This window comes from Microcaecilia unicolor, chromosome 13, assembly GCF_901765095.1.
Source record: "Microcaecilia unicolor chromosome 13, aMicUni1.1, whole genome shotgun sequence".
Classification (NCBI taxonomy): domain Eukaryota; kingdom Metazoa; phylum Chordata; class Amphibia; order Gymnophiona; family Siphonopidae; genus Microcaecilia; species Microcaecilia unicolor.
This window is the reverse complement of record NC_044043.1, coordinates 10,830,425-10,852,654: the sequence shown is the minus strand read 5'-3', so window position 1 is coordinate 10,852,654 and position 22,230 is coordinate 10,830,425. Positions and strand designations below refer to the sequence as shown.

The 22,230-nt window shown below is 48.6% G+C and overlaps 1 protein-coding gene across 1 annotated transcript in view; it reads left to right on the top strand.

The window, feature by feature from the left end:
* The window catches only part of CUX1 (cut like homeobox 1), an 804,986-nt gene that overhangs the window by 290,082 nt on the left and 492,674 nt on the right, over positions 1-22,230 (top strand). Inside the window, 1 exon segment of the mRNA XM_030186246.1 lies at positions 14,623-14,689. Within this exon segment, the coding sequence (XP_030042106.1) occupies positions 14,623-14,689 (67 nt within the window).

The window sequence follows — 22,230 nt, the reverse complement described above, 5'->3', positions numbered from 1 at the left end:
CTAGATAGTGATGACACAAGTAAAATAAGTTTGGTCGTTGAAGACTAACTCAAAATAACCAGTTTTTTGGCTTGGCCCTAGTATTACCATATTAAAAATGCGACCATACCATGCCTCTGTGGCTATTTTCCACTAATATTAAACGATTAACTGGATTTCTTGAAAGGATTATATAAATGTAGGATGCATGACTAGGGACAAAAACATATGCTTATTTATTCAATACCACAATTCCTCTTGTACAGCCACAAAACTACTTTTTAGGGTGGATAGTATTCCTTTTATTATCCGACGATTCACAGTCAGCCTTCTGCCAGAGTCGGGGCCTCTCCTTAGGTGCGTCCTGCCTACTCTAATGCAACTTCCTGTTTTCCACAGAGGTGGGATTGGCCAGAGGAGAGGCACCGACGCTGGCAAAGGGCTGTGTCAATTGCCGGTGCCAGAGAGAAAAGACTTCAGGGCAGTCAAAACGACCACGTGGACGGGAGAGAGCGGGTAGAAGAGACAGGAGAACAGATGCAAGACTCGCGTGGGAGGGGGGAGAGAAAGATATTGCATGTGGTGCAGAGGCGCCATTTTTAAAAAAAATCTGTTTAGGGGAGCGACTGCTCCCCCTGCGCACCCCCTATCTACGCCACTGCTGCTGGCCTTCCCCAAGGTTCTACTTTAAAAGCTCGTCTATCTCCTTTTTAAATGCTGATGCCAGCAGCCTGGTCCCACCCTGGTTAAGTTGGAGCCTATCATTCCGGAATAGGCTCCCCCTTCCCCAGAACATTGCCCAGTTCCTTACAAATCTAAAACTCTCCTCCCTGCTCCATCACAGCATGCATGCATTGAGACTCCGGAGCTCCGCCTGAATCTTGGGTCCTGTGCGTGGAATGGGAAACACTTTGGGAAATTCTACCCTAGAGGTCTTGGATTTGATCTTACTACCTAAGACTCTAAATTTGGTTTTAGAACCTCTCTCACACATTTTCCTATTGTATTGGTACCCACTTGTACCATGACAGCCGGCTCCTCCCCAGCACTATCAAAAATCCTATCTAGGTGGCTACTGAGGGGCTGCCACCTTCACACCAGGCAGACAAGTCACCAGGCGATCCTCGTGTCCACCAGCCACCCAGCTATCTACATGCCTAATTATCGAATCACCAACTAGAACAGCAGTCCTAACCCTTCCCTCCTGGCCAGAAGCTCTTGGAGAGATATCCTCAGTGTTAGAGGGTATTGCATCCCTTGGTGGTCTGGTCCTTTCTACAGGATTACTTCCAGCAGCACCAGGGTGATGCTGTCCTTCTAGAAGACCTCCATCCTCTAAGACAGCACAGGGGCTGTCAGACTTGAGGTGAGACTTCTCTAGAACGTTCCTGGAGGCCGCCTCTTTGTACCTTTCTGTCTCCCTCAGCTCCAACATGTCTGCTACTCTATTTTCAAGTGAAGGGGCTTGTTCTCTGATAGCTAGTAGCTCTTAGTATTGAGCACACACATATAACCTGTCATCAACTGGGAGATAATCATACATGTGGCACTCAATGCAAAAGACTGGATAGCGGGCTAGCTGAGGGAGCCCAGCGAACGCCAGAAATGCCAACAGGGGAGACTACTGGGGTATTGCCTGAAACAACTACGCCAGAAGAAGTTTCTGCTTGCGTATTGGCGATACAACCCTTAGTCAAGCCCCAAGAGGTGTCGCTAGAATCGATTTGAACAGCATTGGAATTGCTTCACAAGGTCTGTACCTCTTTTATAACGTTATCCCTGAACAATTCTTTTCAGATAAAGTCTCTTAAAAGACAAATGGAGGGAGTAATAATAAAGCAGACTGACCTAGAGACGCAAATTGGGAAAATATCTCAACAACAAGTTCATATTGTAGGAGATTGTGCCTCTATACTAAGAAAAATAGAGAATATGGAAAATTTATCAAGAAATCTAAACCTACGATTACTAAACTTTCCAAAATCTCAATTTGTTGCCCCGAAGGATATGTTTGCTAAGTTTCTTAAAGAAATATACAATTATTCAGATCAAACACTCCCTCCTCTTCAAAAGATTTACTATTTGGAAAAGAAACCTCCTTTACCTCAAGTTACTTCTAAACAGGACATTCCTCCTTTTAACGCTGGATTTGACAAACTTTTTGGAGCAGTCTGTGGATAATACAGAAACTAGAGCGACATTGATTGTATCTTTTGTCGTCTTACAAGATAAAAAATCTTTATTGAGACTTTATTTTAAAAAACTTTATCCTGAGTTTAAAGGAAGCAAAGTCTCTGTGTTCCCAGACATTGCTCGTTGGACTCAGCAATGGCGAAAAAAGTTCCTGGATATGAGGCAAGAATCTTTAAATGTTGGAGCAGTTTTCCAATTATGATTCCCTTGCAAGTGTATTTTGATATTCAAGGATAAAAAATATATATTCTTTGAACCTGAACAATTAAGGTCATTCCTTGATATGAAGAAAAACCAATGCTAATTCCTCTGGTTTATGGTTCTGTAAATTAAGGAGTACCACTGCTTGTTTTTCCTTAAACTTTTATGTTAATAGTACCAAACTTCCTTTGGTTTAATCAATCTTGAATCCCACTCCTTCTCTTTTTGGTGGACTGTTGTAACCAGATGGTAGAGATGTTTTCTATGTATATTATATTCTTTAGTGTATTTGTGTTTATATCTGGTGTATCCTTTCAAAGATGTATTCTTTGTATTATCACTAAAATAATAAATAAATTAAAAAAAAAGACTGGATAGCACCCCTTTTGCTGCTGGACTTCTGTTTTATAGTAGTATTATAGCGTTTTATTTAGTTCTACTATTGTATTACTGGTCCTACGCTTGCGAGTTGGGCGGGAAAGCACTTGCACATGCATAGTCGGATTGTGGCTTCAAGCTCTTAAAGAAATAGTGTGCTGGGCAACCGTTCCCCACCGGGCTTCTTGGATGTCTTCACCCAAATGTACAAATAATTGGCCTGCTCTCCTCGATGAATACTTGCTACAGGTAAGTAATTTTGCTTTCTTTTCTGCCCCGGACTTTTTTTCTATTCTATCCTATCCTATATAATAAAACTCACCTCCAACGTTCGAATGTGCTTGGGACCGTGGCTCCCTCAGCACGGATGTGGTCTGCTAGGCAGCATCGAACTCAATGACGTCAACAAAGAAAGCTGAACGCAGGAACTGGCTGCTGGCGCGCGCAAAAACAAACAAACAAAAAAAAAAACGAGAAAAATAAAAAGGCACGAGACACACTCCCAAAGCTGCCGCGCTTAACAACCGCCCTCATAACGCTCGCACCTGACGAAACTCCCCCACAGCTGAGAATACCACCGCCCTGACACTGCCGGCTGCTGCCCTCCCGAACCTGCTGCCCACCTGAGGAGAATACCGCCGCCCAGCATACCGCTGACCCGAACTGCCCTCCGGACCCACAGTAACAAAAAAACCCCAAAAAAGGTGAAGAGAGAGCCTCCGGGCAAATCATACCGCAAGGTGCACGAAGCTGAATTGCCCTCCGGTCCCGCACTAACAAAAAAAAAAAAAAAGGTGAACACACAGGCTCTGGGCACCGCAGCAGGAAGCTGAACAACCCTCTGGACCTGCACTAAAAAAACAAGAACAAAGGTGAAGACACAGCCTCCGGGCGCCTCAGCAGGGGACGTCGACTATAACGCAAGCTGCATGAAGCTTAGCAGATGGACCAACTTTCCTTACAGCAGGTACACTTATGGGAGGGAGAGGGCAGGAAAAAAAGAGTACAATCGCGAGATTAAAAGAAAAGGAACTGAAAAACCAAACACGAGGGTGGGGGGGGGGACGACCCTGCACCTCAGACAGAAGGAAGGGGTCATACACACACAACACATGGAGAGGGGGGAGAGAACAGAACGGGAGGGAAAGGGGAGAGGACAAATGTTACACATGGATGGATGGAGGGCATGGGCAAAAGAGCACAATCGCAGGATTAAAACAAGAAAAAGTTACTGAAAATCCAAACACTTGGGGGGGAGGGGACGACCCTGCAACTCGGACAGAAGGAAGGGGTCATGCACACACACAAACACACACACACACACAGAGACAGACGCACTCTCTCTCTCTCACACACACACACACAGTCTTTCACTCTTTGTGTGTCACTGTGACACACACTATCAAACTCACACACTCTGTCTGTCAGACACACACTCACACACACATACCCGCTCTCTCTCACACACAACCAGTCTTTCACTCTCTGTGTCTCACTGTCAAACGCACTCTCTCTCTCTCTCTCTCTCTCTCTCTCTCTCTCACACACACACACACACACACTGTTTCTCTGTCACACATACACTCGCACATACACTCAGACTCACTGCTCGCCCCTGTGTTCTCAGAACTTCAAACACAAAAGGTGGGGGTAACTGCACTTCGGACAGAATGAGGGGGTCATGCACACACACAGACACATACTCTGGCACACTGTAGCTGTGTGTCACACACACACACACACACACACACACATTCTCTCTCTCTCACCTGTTTGGTTAACAAAAAACAAGTTTGTCAACTAAACTTACTTGCATAAGTTTCATGTCTAACAAACACTGACCTTTCAAAAAATCTTTCTGTAACACACTCTCACATTCAGTCTCTCTCTCTCTCAAAGACTCTCTCAAACATACACTGCACCTGAAAAGACAGTGGCTTCACATGACAGTACAACACAGCAGCAGATGATTTACAAATTTAACAATTATTCCTTCTCATTATAATACTTTACTAACAACTCTACAGGTACCAAAACAAAACCCACCATTGTTAGCGCACGTTTCCTTACAAACAGAAACGGGCCTTTTTTACTAGTTATCTTATAAAAATGTTCATGATGTAAGCCCGCCCAAAACACACTTCCAACATGTCCCCTTGCTATTTGGATGCACTCGGTGAAGAACATTCCAATTCTGCCTTTTTTGAGGATCGAGATTTAGATATTTGGGGGCGGGGTGGGGGGGAAATGTCTATCAGCTACTTTTGAGACATTATTCTCTTTTGAAAATGAGTGCCATAGTATATTATTTATACTGCTGTCTATTAGGGGTTTTGCTGTTTTTATCATAGAAATTAATGCTTACAGTTGTGTGACAAGTTTTGTACATGTATGTTGAGTTAGTATTTTTTTCAGGTTTTGTATTTTATAGTGTGCGTTTTAATGGAGATACATGTTGCCATTGCTCTGATGACATGAGACTGAAAATGTTTTTTGTATGGTGACTTCCATGGAGAAATGACCTACCTGTTGTAGGGCAGAGATTAGATTTTTGTAAAGCTTTGTTTGCTTTTTAACTTATAAGAGCTGCTGTACTGAGTCAGTATATTTGTTATGTTTATGGTATTAACAATATTTCTTATTGTTTTCATTTCTTATGTATGTGTAGATTGGCCACTATGGAATCTTTATTTTCATTATTTTTGTAAAAAAAAAAAAGAGTTACTGCACTCTGCTTTGTTTATTGCACAAATAATCATCTTATCATTTTTGTTAAATAACACAATTTTTGCCGTGGATTTTGCATTTACTATAAATGTCTGAGGTGTCCTTTAGTGCGCACTTAACACTGCTTGAAATGGCTTGTCAAGGTGTGTGCTGAGGCATTTGTGAAATTCCAAATGTGTGCTCGCAAACCATGCACTAAAAAAATCCTGTATTTTTCTCAGAGGTGGTGTGTCTGGGGTGGAATGTGGGCATGATAATACGAATCAGTTAGCTAATGCACCTTATTGCGTGCTGATTAGTGTAGGATTAGCAGATACGGAACCCAGAGGAAAAGCCTCGGTGGTAATGCTGTGAAAACAAAGAAGCCTAACAATTCAGCAATGCAATTGATTTATTCACCGTTGAGTACAATGATAATTGCCAAGGCAAGGAACACAGTTTGAATATAGTTTCCCCCTATATGACTGTGCTCAAAATACAATTCCATATCATCAAGCAGATCAATCCATAGACTGGTAGGTTTTGTCCATCTACCAGCAGGTGGAGATAGAGAGCAATCTTTTGCCTCTCTATATGTGGTCATGTGCTACCAGGAAATCCTCAGTATTCTCTCTATCTAGCAGGTTTGTGGTCACACGCAGCAGCTCTGGCTTGGTCTCCACGCCTATTTACTTAGGCTTTGTTGAGTACCTGGGGTTGAGGGCTCTTCGTGAGCAAGTGCAAACCTGGTGGTGCTAGGTCCCTCCTTTTCTCCCCCCTCCCGCTGGCTCCTTAAAAAAACAAAAACATAACAATCTTGAAGCAGAAAAGATTTTACTTGCAGCTGCTCACTGGACACAATTCGTTGCAGCTCGGAGCAAGAAGCAGGTAATTTTACCTTTTCCTAGCGGGCATGGGGTTCCCTGAATGTTTTCTTTGTGGATCATGGTGTCTGATGGTAAGGGCGCGAAAAAGTGCTCCCCGAACCGCGATCACGTGGCTAGTGGGGAGGCGCGGGGATCGGAGGCAGAGAAGCCCTTTTTGGGCGCCCTTCTGGACTTTGCTGATTTAGCCGGCTTTTCCTCCGCTGGGGCGTCAGCGGCCTTTCCCGCCTTAGGCGCCCTTCCGACGTCGGCCGCCCATGCAGCTCGGACGGCCTCTGGTATGGCTGCCTTTGAGTTGGGTGGCGGTAAGAAGATGGCAAAGTTTAAGCGCCATGCTTCCCGCGCAGCTCCTTCGCGGAGTGACGCGCCTGACACAATTTTAGATGCGCAGCGCGCCTCTCCCCCGCTCTATGGAGTGGAGGTTGAGAGTTCCTCTAGGGCTGTGGCCCAGGTTGCAGAGGTGCACAAACAGGTGGGGTTTCTCTCCCGAGTTTATTTTGTTGCTGCATCAGGCCTTTCAACTGCAAAACGCTGCTCCTGCTCCCCTGTCAGATAATGGGTGAAGAGGCTTCCCTGATCAAGCGCCCTCGAGTGGATCTTCAGGTCTTGGGGGACTCTGTCTCCTCTGATGTAGATGAGGGCAGCGTTTCTGAGTTCTCCCAAAGGTCCCTTGGGGATTCTTTGGAGGAGGCTGATCCTCGCCCTGATGGGGGAGATGACCCCTCTGCAGCACGGCTTTTTCACTCAGAGGAATTGCCTAACCTGTTCAGGCTCTGAGCATCTTGAGTATTTCCTCTCCGGAGGAAGGCCCTCCTTCAGCCTCGGCGGGTTCCGCTATTATGTTGGGAACCAAGTGCCCTTCCAGGACCTTCCACATCCATGAAGCCATGAAAACTCTAATTTCAGCTCAATGGGATTCTCCTGAGGCGAGCCTCAAGGTAGTCAGGGCCATGACTCATCTGTACCCTCTGCCAGAAGGTGAACAGGAGGCCTTGTGCTGGCCGGCAGTGGACTCTTTAATCACTGCTGTGACAAAAAGGCTCTGCCCTTAAGGATTCACAGGACAGGAAATTGGAAGCGGCCTTAAAGTTAGCCTTTGAAGCAGCCGCCTTGAGTTTGCAGGCCTCGGTTTGCGGCTCCTATGTGGCCAGGGCATGCCTGATGGTGGTGCAGCGGGCCTCCCCCTCGGATCCTTCCTTGAGGGCGGACTGGCCGGTCCTGGAGTTGGGCTTGGCTTACTTGGCAGACTTGCTGTATGATGTTTTGAGAGCCTCGGCTAAAGGTATGTCTCAGACAGTCTCTGCCCTTCGATGGCTATGGCTTAAGCATTGGTCAGCTGACCATGCCTCCAAATCCCGCTTAGCCAAGTTGCCTTTTAAGGGCAAGCTGCTCTTCGGGGATGAGCTGGACAAGATCGTGACGGATCTCGGCAGTTCTAAAGGCAAGAGGTCGCCGGAGGTCAAGGCAAGGGCCAGCAGTGCTAGCCCTGGTTCCTCTAAGGGTCGTTTTCAAGAACCTCGTCGGTATCGCCCAGGCAAGTCGGGCTCCTACTCCTCCTTCAAGCAGAGGTTCTCCCCGAAGCACCATTCCTTTCGCAGAGACCACTGCTCAGGAGGTTCTTCCTCCGGTCCTCCCTCAGGGTCTCGTACCCAGTGACGGGGCCCTGGTCCATGGCCCAGAGCAGATAGGAGGAAGGCTGTCCTCTTTTCTGGGCGAGTGGACCAGGGTAACTTCAGACACTTGGGTTCTAGAAGTCATCAGAGACAGCTACAAGTTGGAGTTCTGCCAGCCCCTGAGAGATGGGTTCGTGAACTCTCCCTGCAAGTCTCCCCTCAAAGTGGCAGCAGTTCAGCAGACTCTAGACAACTTGCTCTGCCTTGGGGCGGTGGTCCCAGTGCACATAGAGCAACGGGGCACAGGACGTTACTCCATTTACTTTGTGGTGCCAAAGAAAGGAGGCTCTTCTCAGCCTATTCTCGACCTCAAGGGAGTCAATCGGGCCTTGCGAATACGGCATTTCCGTATAGAGACTCTCCGCTCCGTGATTGCTGCGGTACAAGAAGGAGAATTCCTGGCATCCTTGGACATCAAGGAAGCTTATCTGCACATTCCCATTTGGCCGCCTCATCAGCGCTTCCTGCGCTTTGCAGTGCTGGGCCGGCACTTCCAGTTCAGAGCCCTCCCGTTCGGGTTGGCTACGGCTCCGCGGACCTTCTCCAAAGTGATGGTGGTCATTGCGGCTTATCTCCGCAAGGAAGGAGTGCAAGTCCATCCCTACCTGGACGACTGGCTGATTCAAGCTCCCTCCTTTGCGGAGTGTGGGAGAGCTACGGACAGGGTCATTGCTCTTCTGAGCTCCCTGGGATGGATCATCAACCGGGAGAAAAGTCAGCTGTGCCCAACTCAGTCCCTGGAGTATCTGGGTGTTCGGTTCGACACCCAAGTGGGCAGAGTGTTCCTTCCGGACAACTGGAGCCTCAAGCTTCAGGCCCAGGTGGGCCGGTTCCTAGCCTCTTCAGCTCCTCGGGCTTGGGATTATGTGCAACTGTTGGGCTCCATGAGGCCACTACAGCACTCTCTTCTGCGGTGTTGGACTCCACTTTCGGAGGATTACGCAGTTCACCTTCCCCTGGACCCGGCGGTGAGAAGGGCGCTTAGTTGGTGGCTGATGTCAGACAAGTTGTCAGCCGGTATGCCTCTCACGTCCCCGGAGTGGATTGTCGTTACGACGGATGCCTGCTTGACGGGCTGCAGAGCCCACTGCCTGAGAAGGATAGCGCAGGGGATATGGTCGCCGGCGGAGGCGAAGTGGTCCATCAACCTCTTGGAACTTTGGGCCATTCGGTTGGCGCTTCATGTGTTTCTTAAGGTACTGATACTGAGGCCAGTTTGAATCCTGTCAGACAATGCCACGGCCCTGGCCTATGTCAATTGCCATTCCGGTACCAGGAGCGCCCCTCTAGCCAGGGAGGCCATGAAGTTATGCCAGTGGGCAGAGGCGAATCTGGACCAGCTGTCGGCGGCTCACATTGCGGGAGTCCTGAATGTCGAGGCGGACTTTCTCAGTCGCCATACCTTGGATCCCGGAGAGTGGCAACTGTCTGCTCGGATGTTCTTGGAGATCACGAAGCGCTGGGGCATGCCGACCTTGGATCTGATGGTGACCTCAGCCAATTGCCAAGTGCCGTGGTTCTTCAGCAGAGGATGGGACCCTCGATCTCTGGGGGTCGATGCTCTTCTCCAGCAGTGGCTGGTAAAGGAGCTTCTCTACGTGTTCCCACCTTGGCCTATGCAGGGCAGAATTCTCGGCCGGGTGGCGAAACACCCAGGCCGGGTGGTCCTGGTGGGTCCAGACTGGCCCAGACGCCCTTGGTATGCGGACCTGATCCGGCTTGCCATAGACAGTATTCTGCGGCTTTCAGCAGAGCGGGGCCTCTTACATCAGGGTCCCGTGGTGATGGAGGATCCCTCTCCCTTTGGTCTTACGGCCTGGCTCTTGAGTGGAAGCGGCTGAAGAAGAAGGACTTCTCGGACAAGGTCATCGCCTCTATGCTGAGAGCACGGAAGCGCTCTACTTCTACTACGTACGCCAGGGTATGGCGTACCTTTGAATCATGGTGCGAGGCAGGATCCCTGTCACCCTTCACGGCGCCAATTGCTTCAGTGTTGGCGTTCCTGCAAGAAGGTCTGGAGAAAGGCTTGTCGCTCAGCTCTCTTAAGGTCCAGGTAGCGGCTCTAGCTTGCTTCAGGAGTCGCCTGAAGGGTGCTTCCCTGGCTTCACAGCCAGATGTGGTGCGTTTTCTCAAAGGGGTTAATCACCTACGCCCTCTTCTGCACTCGATAGTGCCTACGTGGAATCTCAATCTGGTGCTGCGGGCTTTGCAGAAGCCATTATTGCGGCTCTCTCTGAAGGACCTGACGTTGAAAGCGGTCTTTTTGGTGGCAATCGCTTCAGCCAGGAGGGTTTCCGAGCTCCAGGCGCTCTCGTGTAGAGAGCCATTCCTGCCTTTCACGGAGGCAGGAGTGTCTATTCGCCCAGTGCCTTCCTTCCTGCCCAAGATTGTTTCTCGCTTCCATGTGAATCAGCAGCTTTGTCTACCCTCCTTCCTTAGGGAGGATTATCCAGAGGAGTATCATGCTCTCAGATGCCTGGATGTTAGACGAGTTATCATCCGATATTTTGAAGTGACCAATGATTTCTGGAAGTTGGATCACCTGTTCGTGCTGTTCGCGGGCCCCCGTAGGGGTCTGCCGGCATCTAAACCTACCGTGGCACGTTGGGTCAAGGAAATGATTGCGGCGGCTTATGTGGCCGCAGGGAAGGTGCCGCCTATCCAGTACCCCAGTAGATACCCCAGTAGTATCCAGCTGAAGGCTCATTCTACTAGAGCACAGGCAGCTTCGATGGCAGAGTCCAGGTCCGTTTCCTTGGAGGAGATTTGCGGATCGGCGACTTGGGCATCTGCTCATTCCTGCTCACGGCATTATCGCTTGGACGTGGCAGCACGGGCCGAGGCCCAGTTTGGAGCTTCAGTGTTGCGTTCTGAGATTTCCCTGTCCCGCCCTGGGTGAGTACTGCTTGGGTACATCCCACCAGTCTATGGATTGATCTGCTTGATGATATGGAAGGTAAAATTATGTATCATACCTGATAATTTTCTTTCATTTAATCATAGCAGATCAATCCATAGTCCCTCCCAGATATCTGTACTGTTTGTTCTAGTTCAGGTATATTTCAGGTTCAAGTTTAGACTTCAGTTCCTGTTCAGGAGGACTTTGAGTTCAAGTTCTTTCACTTGGATTTCCCTGGAGTTGAGATGACTTTGTGTTACAGTGAGTTGCTGCTTCTTTCCCCCCGTTTCGACGGTGGTTGGATTCATAACTAAATTATGCCAGTGCTCCCTCCCGCTTCGTGCGGTAGTAGGGTAGCTTTGTTTCCCTCTCGCTTTGGCGGTGACTTGTTAAGCCAGCTCCTCCCGCAGTTATGATAGCAGGACATGCCAGTTCCCCCCGCGTCGGCGGGTGTGGGTGCCCCCTCCCCGCTTCGGTGGTGTTTGGGAGGCGGAGTGTCCCTTCGTGGGTGTAATTCTCTGTTTGGTGATTCCTGCGGTTGGAGCTTTGATATCGACTATACTGAGGATTTCCTGGTAGCACATGACCACATATAGAGAGGCAAAAGATTGCTCTCTATCTCCACCTGCTGGTAGATGAACACAACCCACCAGTCTATGGATTGATGTGCTATGATTAATGGAAAGAAAATTACACTGGTAAACGGCATTTTTGTTACAAAGAATGTGAATGGTGTTCTTAGCTAAGTCATTGGTGCTGAATTCGAAAATGAAATCAGTTTTTTCCTATCGGGCTCAGTTTTCTTGTGACACGCTACCCTTTTTATAAAAATCCTTGAAAACGCTGCATTTTGGTACCCTGCTGTGCAGGGCCGCCGAGAGGGGGGGCAGGGGGACTAAATCCCCAGGGCCCGGGCCTTCAAGGGGGGGGCCCGGTGCCAGTCCCACCCGCCCTCTGACCGTCTGCCACCGGGCCGGCCCCCTGTATTTAAATCACCGCGCAGTGCAACTCTCCCTCTCACCTCCTTGTGAGGCGGAACTCCTCCCTTCGGGTCTCCTTCCCTCCCTGTATCCCGCCCTCGGGGGAGCAGCAGCAGCAGCGGCGGCAACCTCGGAGGGGGGAGGGGAGCGGCGTCCTCGGGGGCGGGGCTGCGGTGGGGGCAAGGCGGCCTTGTCCCAGGCCCGGCCAAGTTTCTCGGCAGCCCTGCTGCTGTGGATTAATTTAATTCAGCAGTTGTAATTGTTGGAAAAACAATTGAAATATACTAGGAATTACAATACAAAACCCTTAGTTTAGAAAGCCACCACCAGGAAATAAGGGAGGTTTGGCAACATTGCCCATGAGTCATGCTCGAACATGTTCAAACACATTCTGTTGTGTCAGTTGCCACCTGTATCTCAGCATTGAGAGTTAAGTTAACAATTGCTGTTGGAAGTGATTGCTTGAAGTTCTACGTTTGTGAAGGTTTGTGTTTTGTGTCATTTCAGAAGAAATGCCTCGTACCTGTGCAAATAGCCCAAATTCTTTTTGTTATATCTGTGGAGAGTTTACTCTGAAATCGCAAAAACGAAAACTTAATCCTCTTGTAAAAAAGTGCTACGAACTATATTTCGGGTGTAAGGTTGGTGAACAGGACCGCAAATGGGCTCCCCACATTTGCTGTTTGATGTGTGTTACACTCCTGACAGGCTGGTTAAAAGGAAGACGTCGCATGCCCTTTGCTGTTCCCATGATTTGGAGGGAACCAATGGATCACACAACAGACTTATTTCTGTGTGACAAAAATAGCAGGAATCACCTCGAAAACAAGGAAAACTGTGCAATATCCTAACTTACCATCTGCTATAAGACCTGTATGTCACAGTGAAGAATTGCCAGTACCAGTGCCTCCTGAGAATTTGATAGTGAGTGAAGATGAATACAGTGACGAACATGCAGAAGACAGAGAAGGGGATATGCATACCGACTCATCATTTCTGGACTTCTGTGTATCAAATGTGCCCCACTTTTTGACACAAAGGGATCTCAACGATCTTGTTCGTGATTTAAATTTGTCGAAGCAACAGGCTGAGCTTTTAGGTTAGAGATTAAAAGGATGGAATCTTCTTTCTTGTGATACGAAAGTGAGAGTTTTTTGTGACCGACATGCTATTTTTTCTGAATATTTCTCCAAGGAAGGTGACATGGTCTTTTGTAATGATCTTTTACTGGTCTTTTACTCTTATGTTGCTTATATCTTTGATTTCTTTGTGAACTGACACAGTTTTTTTGGAACTCTTGTAGCAGAAGCGTGTCATTTTGCCAGATACATATAATAGCTACATACGCCGACACAAGCAATTACAAAAACCATTATCACATGAAAACTGAGGCTGATACAGAAATTCTGAAATGAGATCTGGATTCAGGGAAGAATTATCTTCCAGAAAATGTATGTTTTGTTGTTGTTACAGAAAAAAAGGTTTTTTGTTTTTTTTTTTTTAGACCAGTGTTATCAGGTATGATACATAATTTTACCTTAGTAAGACTCCTATTTTTATAGACAAAATATTGACTAGTTATTGCCTAATTAAGATGATAAATGGCTTTAAGAAAAGACAAACATTAGGAAAACAGGATACAGGTGTTCTGTTCATATCAAAATAGCGAAACCTTAGGGCACAAAAGTATGTAGGCAGCAAATTCTTCACCTACAATAAATGTTCATAAATCTAAGCTAAGCAAAATTACATTTGGCCACTGCTAATTATTATATGTAGAGCTATAGTACCTTTGAAATATTTTGAAGTTATAATGATGAATTACTTTGAGAAATAACTTCCAAAAGGGACAGGATATAACTGTCCCTATAATGAGATAACAGGTAGGGATTCTCCCGTTGTTTTAGGAGAAGCATGTTTGTCTTTGAAACTAGCCTTGCCTATTTGCAGTTACCAACACTGCAGCTATGACAAACATCTTTTCAAATATTATTTTTCGAACTTAAGTCATACGATTTTTTTAACTCTATCATCGCCACATTCCTCTTTCACTTTCTGAAACCTTCTTCCACACTTATGAGCACTTATCGCCTACAAAATGGGTGACGATAAGGGCTCACACGCTAATTTTTGTTGATGGCTGCTTGTGGTAACATTAATGCATGGCCATTAATTGGGAAAATGGAAAATTGGCCATTTTCCTGCTTTGAGGAAAATGGCCTTATCGAGCAGAAAAGACCTGCATAAGGGCGAGCTAAGGCTACTTTTTATAGCAACTTAGTATAGGGACCCCTATGCCTTTGCAGAGATAGATTAGTTATTTATAAATGTCAGAAAATTTTATAATACTGTGCAGTATTCCTATGCCTTCAACAAGCTTACTCCTTCATGCCACTCAGCTGCCAAAACTTTCTGTAGAGAACATTGTGGTATCAATCATGTAAATATTGAGAAAAACACTGATTAGTCAAGATTTTGTTTATAATGTTGCAAAATTTTAGTAATGTTGGTCATATTCTTAAACTTTTAAAAAAAATTAAATATACGAATTGTCCAAGTATACGTACATACCAGTTTCCTGTTTATCCACAAATGAGAGTAAGTTTGCTGCTGACCTTGGCGCCAACCCCACTTCCAGCCCTAGTCCTACCCCCAGTTTCACTTCCTTTTTGTCTACAAATTAAGCCCTTATCTCCAAATAAAGCTTTCAATTTTTGTGTTCATTTTAGCCTTGGAAAAGACTCAGACAGAATTGTTTGACTTGAAAACAAAGTATGATGAAGAAACTACTGCAAAGTAAGTTTATAGTGTTTTATAGTGGTCTTTTCCTTGGGCTATCTCTTTATGATTGTTGTCTTTTCATGTCATCTGTGATCAGAATTATTTGCAGTGGAGATTGTGGAAATCATACAAGACTTGAAATATGGGGGCTCATTTGCAAAGCACTTAGACTTCCATAGGTTACTGTGCAACTTTGTAAGTCTAAGTGTTTTGAAAATATGTCTCCACGTATGATATGAGCAGTCTGTTTCTCTGGTTAAGTGGAAGTTCCCAGACTACTTTGCAAAGTGGCACTGCAGTTGTCTTTCCAGACTAACTGACAGTTTGTAGTCTCTTCCTTTTTTTTGTCTTCTTTTTTTGCCTCAAGGAATTCTATTTTCTTTGAAATTTTGAATGGGGATTTATTTTTATGCTACTGCATGTTACTTTTAACTTATTGCATTTTAAAAGTATTTTAGTTAAGCCTTCTTTCTCAGAGGTATATGGTTGAAAGTAAGGAAGTAAAAAAGAAAGAGAACAGTGGTGATGAAAGCAAGGGATCGATTGTAAATAACAAGTGTTAATAAAAAAATAAAGGAACACAGTGAAAGACAAAATAGAAAGTGACCAAAATCTAAATGAGGAATCACAAAAGATATTATCAAACTGACTGCACAAAGCATCTCCCTCAACACCTAAGATAAATGAAAATATAATTATACACGTGATCTGACATTGAATGAATAAATGCCTCTAAATATTTCTAATATTTCTACATAAACAGGCACATTTTAGATGGTACATATTTCCATAAAAATATTTGTAGAAGTGACCACATGTATATTTAGGGTATGATTTCAGAAAGGTGTGCTTGTATAGGTCCTAAATAAAACTGAGATATCCCCACTCCCAGGACTACACATGAAGGTGTAATTGAGGATAGGTGCTACACGTGTAGGTTAGGTGCCAGCTACTTATGGGAGTAGGATGATTTTTACATTTATAAAAGTGGAAAACATAAACGGGGGGATGCACAGGGTCTTACATGTGTGTGCCGCCACATACCCAGGTTGCAAAATAGCAACCTGTACCTGTGTATGGCAGCACATACACTTGTAAGGCAGCTATCTTGCAAACCTACATGTAGAGCACCCGATAACAGAGCTGTTAAAACCTCCTGTCTAATCCCCTATTCCCACAGAGGACTTCATCTCCATTCTTAAAGCCCCCCTCCCCCTACCGGAGAAGTCATCATGACACTTGGAGGCATATTTTCAAAGCACTTAGTAACCTGTGGAACTTCGTAAGTCTAAGTGCTTTGAAAATGAGCCCCTTGGGATCTCAACTTTCAAACTACAGTGAGTTCTGGTGCGGATATGTTCATGGTATGTTTTCTTATCAACCTGGAGGAGTAGCCTAGTGGTTAGAGCACCGGTCTTGCAATCCAGAGGTGGCCGGTTCAAATCCCACTGCTGCGCCTTGTGATCTTGGGCAAGTCACTTTAACCCTCCATTGCCTCAGGTACAAACTTAGATAGTGAGCCCTCCTGGGACAGACAAATATCCAGAGTACCTGAATGTAACTCACCTTGAGCTACTACTGAAAAAGGTGTGCGCAAAATGTAAACAAATAAATAAAACCTACTCACTGGTGGAATTCGCTCCCCCTGCGTATTCAGAAGATACCTCACTATACTCTGTTTAGAAAGGCACTAGACTGATCTTCTCTAATTTTTTCATCAATCATCCTAGTATATTATATTTCCTGTAAACATTATTCCATATCATCATGCTGATCAATCCATAGACTGGTGGGTTGTGTCCATCTACCAGCAGGTGGAGATAGAGAGCAAACTTTTGCCTCCCTATATGTGGTCATGTGCTGCCGGAAACTCCTCAGTATGTTCTCTATCTCAGCAGGTGGTGGTCACACACAGCAGCAGCTCTGGCTAGGCCTCCAAGCCTAATTTTTAGGTTTTGTTGAGTGCCTGGGGTTGAGGGCTCTTCTTGAGCAAGTGCAAACCTGGTGGCGCCAGGTCCCTCCTTTTCTCCCCCCTCCCGCTGGCTCTGTTTAAAAAAAAAAAAAAAATTTTGGACGTCCTTAAAGGCGTTTATTTCGACGTTTATTTAAACGTTTATTGCAGCTACTCACTGGGACACCAGGTCGTTACAGCTCGGAGCGTGAAGCAGGTAATTTTTACCTTTTTTATAGCGGGCAGGGGGTTCCCCGTTTGATCTCCACGTGGCCTATGGCGTCGGAGGGCGAGGGCGCGAAGAATCGCTCCCCGGACCGCGTGTGTGCTACTAGCGGGGATGCGGGGATATTAAAGTCTGATTCGCCCTTGTTGGGTGTCAGTTCGGAGGCCGGTCAGTGTCCCGGGTTTTCCTCCGGTGCGGCGGTTTTTCCCGCCATAAACGCCCATCCCCCGCTCCTCGCCTCCGCCATCTTGGCCGGCCACTCTGCTCGGACGGCTTCTTCTTGGGCCGCCCTTGAGCCGGGAGACGTTCATGCCATGGCCGCCCTTGATTTGGGCGACGGCAAAAAAGCGGCTAAAGTTAAGCGCCGTTCTTCCCGCGCGGCTCCTTCGCGGAGTGTCGCGCCGGACACCATCTTGGATGCGCAGCATGTTTCTCCCCCGCTCTTGCGAGCACCGGTTGAGAGTGCGTCTGGGGCTGTGGCCCAGACTGCTGAGGGGCACAGTCTGGGGGGTTTCTCCCCCGAGTTTATTTTGCTGCTGCATCAGGCCTTCCTTATGCAGAACGCTGCCCCTTTTCCTTTATCCGATAAAGGGGTTGAGGCCCCCGGAAGTAAACGTCCTCGGGTGGATTCCCAGGCCTTAGAGGACACTGTTTCCTCTGATGTAGATGAGGGCAGCGTATCTGAGTTCTCCCAACGGTCCTTTGGGGATTCCTTGGAGGAGACGGATTCCCGCTCGGATGGAGCGGATGACCCCTCTGCAGCACGGATCTTTCGCTCAGAGGATTTGCCCAACCTGTTAATGCAGGCCATGAGCATTTTGAAGATTTCCTCTCCAGAGGACGTCTCTCCCTCAGCCCCTGTTGGCTCCGCCATTATGCTGGGGACGAAGCGCCCGCCTAGAACCTTCCACGTGCATGATGACATGCACACCTTAATTTCGGCTCAATGGGATGTCCCGGAAGCGAGCCTAAAAGTGGCTAGGGCTATGTCCCGCCTCTATCCTTTGCCTGAAAGTGAACGTGAGGCCTTTCTTTGGCCTACCGTGGATTCTTTAATCACTGCGGTGACTAAGAAAACGGCGTTGCCGGTGGAAGGTGGCACGGCCCTAAAGGACGCCCAAGACAGAAGATTGGAGGCGGCCTTAAGGTCGTCCTTCGAGGCGGCTGCCTTAAGTTTGCAGGCCTCAGTTTGTGGCTCCTACGTGGCCAGGGCGTGCCTGACGATTGTGCAGCGGGCTTCCCCCTCGGATCCTTCCTTGAGGGCTGACTGGCCGGCCCTGGAATCGGGCTTGGCTTATTTGGCAGACTTACTGTATGATGTCTTGAGAGCCTCGGCTAAAGGCATGGCTCAGACAGTCTCTGCGCGGCGCTGCCTTTGGCTGAAACATTGGTCTGCGGACCACGCCTCTAAGTCCCGCCTGGCTAAGTTGCCTTTTAAAGGCAAGCTGCTCTTTGGGGTCGAGCTGGACAAAATCGTGACCGATCTCGGCACGTCTAAGGGCAAGAGGTTACCAGAGGTCAGGGCTCGGGCCAGTGCTCGCCCAGGTATCTCCAGAGGACGGTTTCAGGAAGCCCGTCGGTACCGCCCGGGCAAGTCGGGCTCCTCTGCCCTCTCTTCCTTCAAAAGGAACTTCTCCCCCAAGCAGCATTCCTTTCGCAGAGACCGCCGTCCCTGAGGTGCTCCCTCCAGTCCTCCCCCAGGGTCTCGTACCCAATGACGGGGTCTTGGTCCATGGCCCAGTGCAGATTGGAGGACGCCTGTCCTCGTTTCTGGGTGAGTGGACCAGAGTAACTTCAGACGCTTGGGTGCTAGAAGTCATCAGAGACGGCTACAAGCTAGAGTTCTGCCGACCCTTAAAAGACGGGTTTGTACTCTCTCCCTGCAAGTCTCCGGTCAAAGCTGTGGCAGTGCAGCAGACCTTGGACAATCTGATCCGCCTGGGTGCGGTCGTTCTGGTGCCAGAAAATCAGCTTGGCAAGGGACGTTACTCCATTTACTTTGTGGTACCAAAGAAAGGGGGTTCTGTACGGCCTATCCTCGACCTCAAAGGGGTCAATCGGGCCTTGAAAGTTCGGCACTTTCGCATGGAGACCCTCCACTCTGTTATAGCGGCAGTGAAGGCAGGAGAGTTCCTGGCATCCTTGGACATCAAGGAAGCGTACTTGCATATTCCCATCTGACCTCCTCATCAACGCTTTCTGCGTTTTGCAGTACTGGGCCGACACTTCCAGTTCAGAGCCCTCCCGTTCGGGTTGGCTACTGCTCCGCGGACCTTCTCCAAAGTAATGGTGGTCATCGCGGCCTTCCTGAGGAAGGAAGGAGTACAAGTCCATCCTTATCTGGACGACTGGTTGATCCGAGCCCCCTCTTATGCAGAGTGCGGTAAAGCTGTGAACCGGGTGGTTGCTCTTTTGAGCTCCCTGGGGTGGATCATCAACTGGGAGAAAAGCCAGCTGCGCCCAACTCAGTCCCTGGAGTATCTGGGAGTTCGATTCGACACCCAAGTGGGCAGAGTGTTCCTGCCAGACAATCGGATTGTCAAGCTTCAGGCTCAGGTGGACCAGTTCCTAGTAGCCTCTCCTCTTCGGGCTTGGGACTATGTGCAGCTGTTGGGCTCTATGACGGCCACGATGGAAGTAGTGCCCTGGGCCAGGGCTCATATGAGACCACTACAACTCTCTCTGCTGCAGCGCTGGACTCCGATGTCGGAGGATTATGCTGTGCGCCTTCCCTTGGACCCAGCAGTGCGCAAGGCGCTGAGCTGGTGGATGCAGACAGACAAGTTGTCTGCAGGAATGCCTCTGGTGACCCCGGAGTGGATTGTCGTCACGACGGACGCCTCTTTGTCGGGCTGGGGAGCCCACTGCTTGGGAAGGACAGCGCAGGGGCTCTGGTCTCCTGCAGAGGCAAAGTGGTCTATCAACCTCCTGGAACTCAGAGCCATTCGGTTGGCGCTTTTGGAGTTCATCCCGGTACTGGCGTTGAAGCCAGTACGGGTCCTGTCGGACAATGCCACGGCTGTGGCCTATGTCAACCGCCAGGGAGGTACCAAGAGCGCCCCTCTAGCCAAGGAGGCCATGATTCTATGCCAGTGGGCGGAAGCGAACCTGGAACAGCTGTCAGCAGCCCACATTGCCGGAGTCATGAATGTCAAGGCGGACTTTCTCAGTCGCCATACCTTGGAGCCCGGAGAGTGGCAGCTATCTGCTCAGGCGTTCTTGGGCATCACGAAGCGCTGGGGCCAGCCGAGCCTAGATCTGATGGCGTCATCGGCCAATTGCCAAGTGCCGCGCTTTTTCAGCAGAGGACGGGACCCTCGATCCCTGGGAGTAGATGCTCTTCTCCAACAGTGGCCGACACAAGAGCTTCTCTATGTGTTCCCGTTCTGGCCCATGTTGGGCAGGGTGCTAGACCGGGTGGCAAAGCATCCGGGCCGGATAATCCTGGTGGGTCCGGATTGACCCAGACGTCCCTGGTATGCGGACTTGATCAGGCTCTCAGTCGACGATCCTCTGCGGCTGCCAGTGGAGCAGGGTCTGTTACATCAGGGTCCCGTGGTGATGGAGGATCCCTCCCCCTTTGGTCTTACGGCCTGGCTATTGAGCGGCAGCGTCTGAGGAAGAAGGGCTTCTCAGACAAGGTCATCGCCACTATGCTGAGAGCGAGGAAGCGCTCTACTTCTACTGCTTACGCCAGGGTTTGGCGTACCTTTGCAGCGTGGTGTGAAGCAGGCTCATTTTCTCCATTCACTGCTCCAATTTCTTCAGTGTTGGCATTCCTGCAAGAAGGTCTGGAGAAAGGCCTGTCGCTCAGTTCCCTTAAAGTCCAGGTAGCGGCCCTGGCTTGCTTCAGGGGCCGCCTGAAGGGTGCTTCCCTGGCTTCGCAGCCAGATGTGGTGCGTTTTCTCAAGGGAGTTAATCACCTGCGCCCTCCTCTTCACTCAGTGGTGCCTGCGTGGAATCTCAACCTGGTGCTAAGAGCATTACAGAAGCCGCCTTTTGAACCCTTGTCGAGGGCATCTCTGAAAGACCTGACGTTGAAAGCAGTCTTTTTGGTGGCTATCACTTCAGCCAGAAGAGTTTCCGAGCTCCAGGCACTCTCATGTCGAGAGCCTTTTCTGCAGTTCACTGAGGCAGGAGTGACTATTCGCACAGTGCCTTCCTTCCTGCCCAAGATTGTTTCTCGCTTCCATGTGAATCAGCAGCTCTGTCTCCCTTCCTTTCGTAGGGAGGACTACCCAGAGGAATACTCTGCTCTTAAATATCTGGATGTGAGACGAGTCATCATCAGATACTTGGAAGTGACCAATGATTTCCGGAAGTCGGATCATCTGTTTGTCCTGTTTGCAGGTCCTCGTAAGGGTCTGCAGGCTGCTAAGCCTACAGTGGCAAGATGGGTCAAGGAAGCCATTGCAGCGGCTTATGTGGCCGCAGGGAAGGTGCCGCCTATCCAGCTGAAGGCTCACTCCACTAGAGCTCAGGCGGCCTCGATGGCAGAGGCCGGGTCCGTCTCCTTGGAAGAAATATGCAAGGCGGCAACTTGGGCATCGGCCCATACATTCTCCAAGCATTACCACTTGACTGTGGCGGCACGGGCGGAGGCCCGGTTTGGAGCTTCAGTGTTGAGGTCAGGGATTTCAATGTCCCGCCCTGGGTGAGTACTGCTTCGGTACATCCCACCAGTCTATGGATTGATCAGCATGATGATATGGAAGGTAAAATTATGTATCATACCTGATAATTTTCTTTCCATTAATCATAGCTGATCAATCCATAGCCCCTCCCAGATATCTGTACTGTTTATATTCTGGTTGCATTTCAGGTTCAAGTTTAGTCTTCAGTTACTTCAGGAAGACTTCGTGTTCAAGTTTTTTCAATTGGATTCTTCAAGAGTTGAGACGAGTTTGTGTTACAGTGAGCTGCTGCATTCCTCTCCCCTCCGTTTTACGGGGCTGGATTGAGACTTAAAATTCTGCCGGCACTCCCTCCCGCTTCATGCGGCTGTAGGGCAGCTTTGTACCCCTCCCGCTTCGGCGGTGTTAGGGTCAGTCATCTCCTCCCGCGGTTGCGGTTGCAGGATAAGCCAGATCCCCCCGCATCGGCGGGGTGGTGTCCCTCCCCCGCTCCGCGGGGATGAGCTGGACGGATTCCCCTCCCCCACTTGTGTGGGGATGAGCTGGGTTAATTCCCCTCCCTCGTTTCGGCAGTGGTGAGCTGGGCAGAGTGTTCCTTCGTGGGTGTAATTCTCTAAGTGCTGAGTCCTGCGGATGGAGCTTTGATATCGACATACTGAGGAGTTTCCGGCAGCACATGACCACATATAGGGAGGCAAAAGTTTGCTCTCTATCTCCACCTGCTGGTAGATGGACACAACCCACC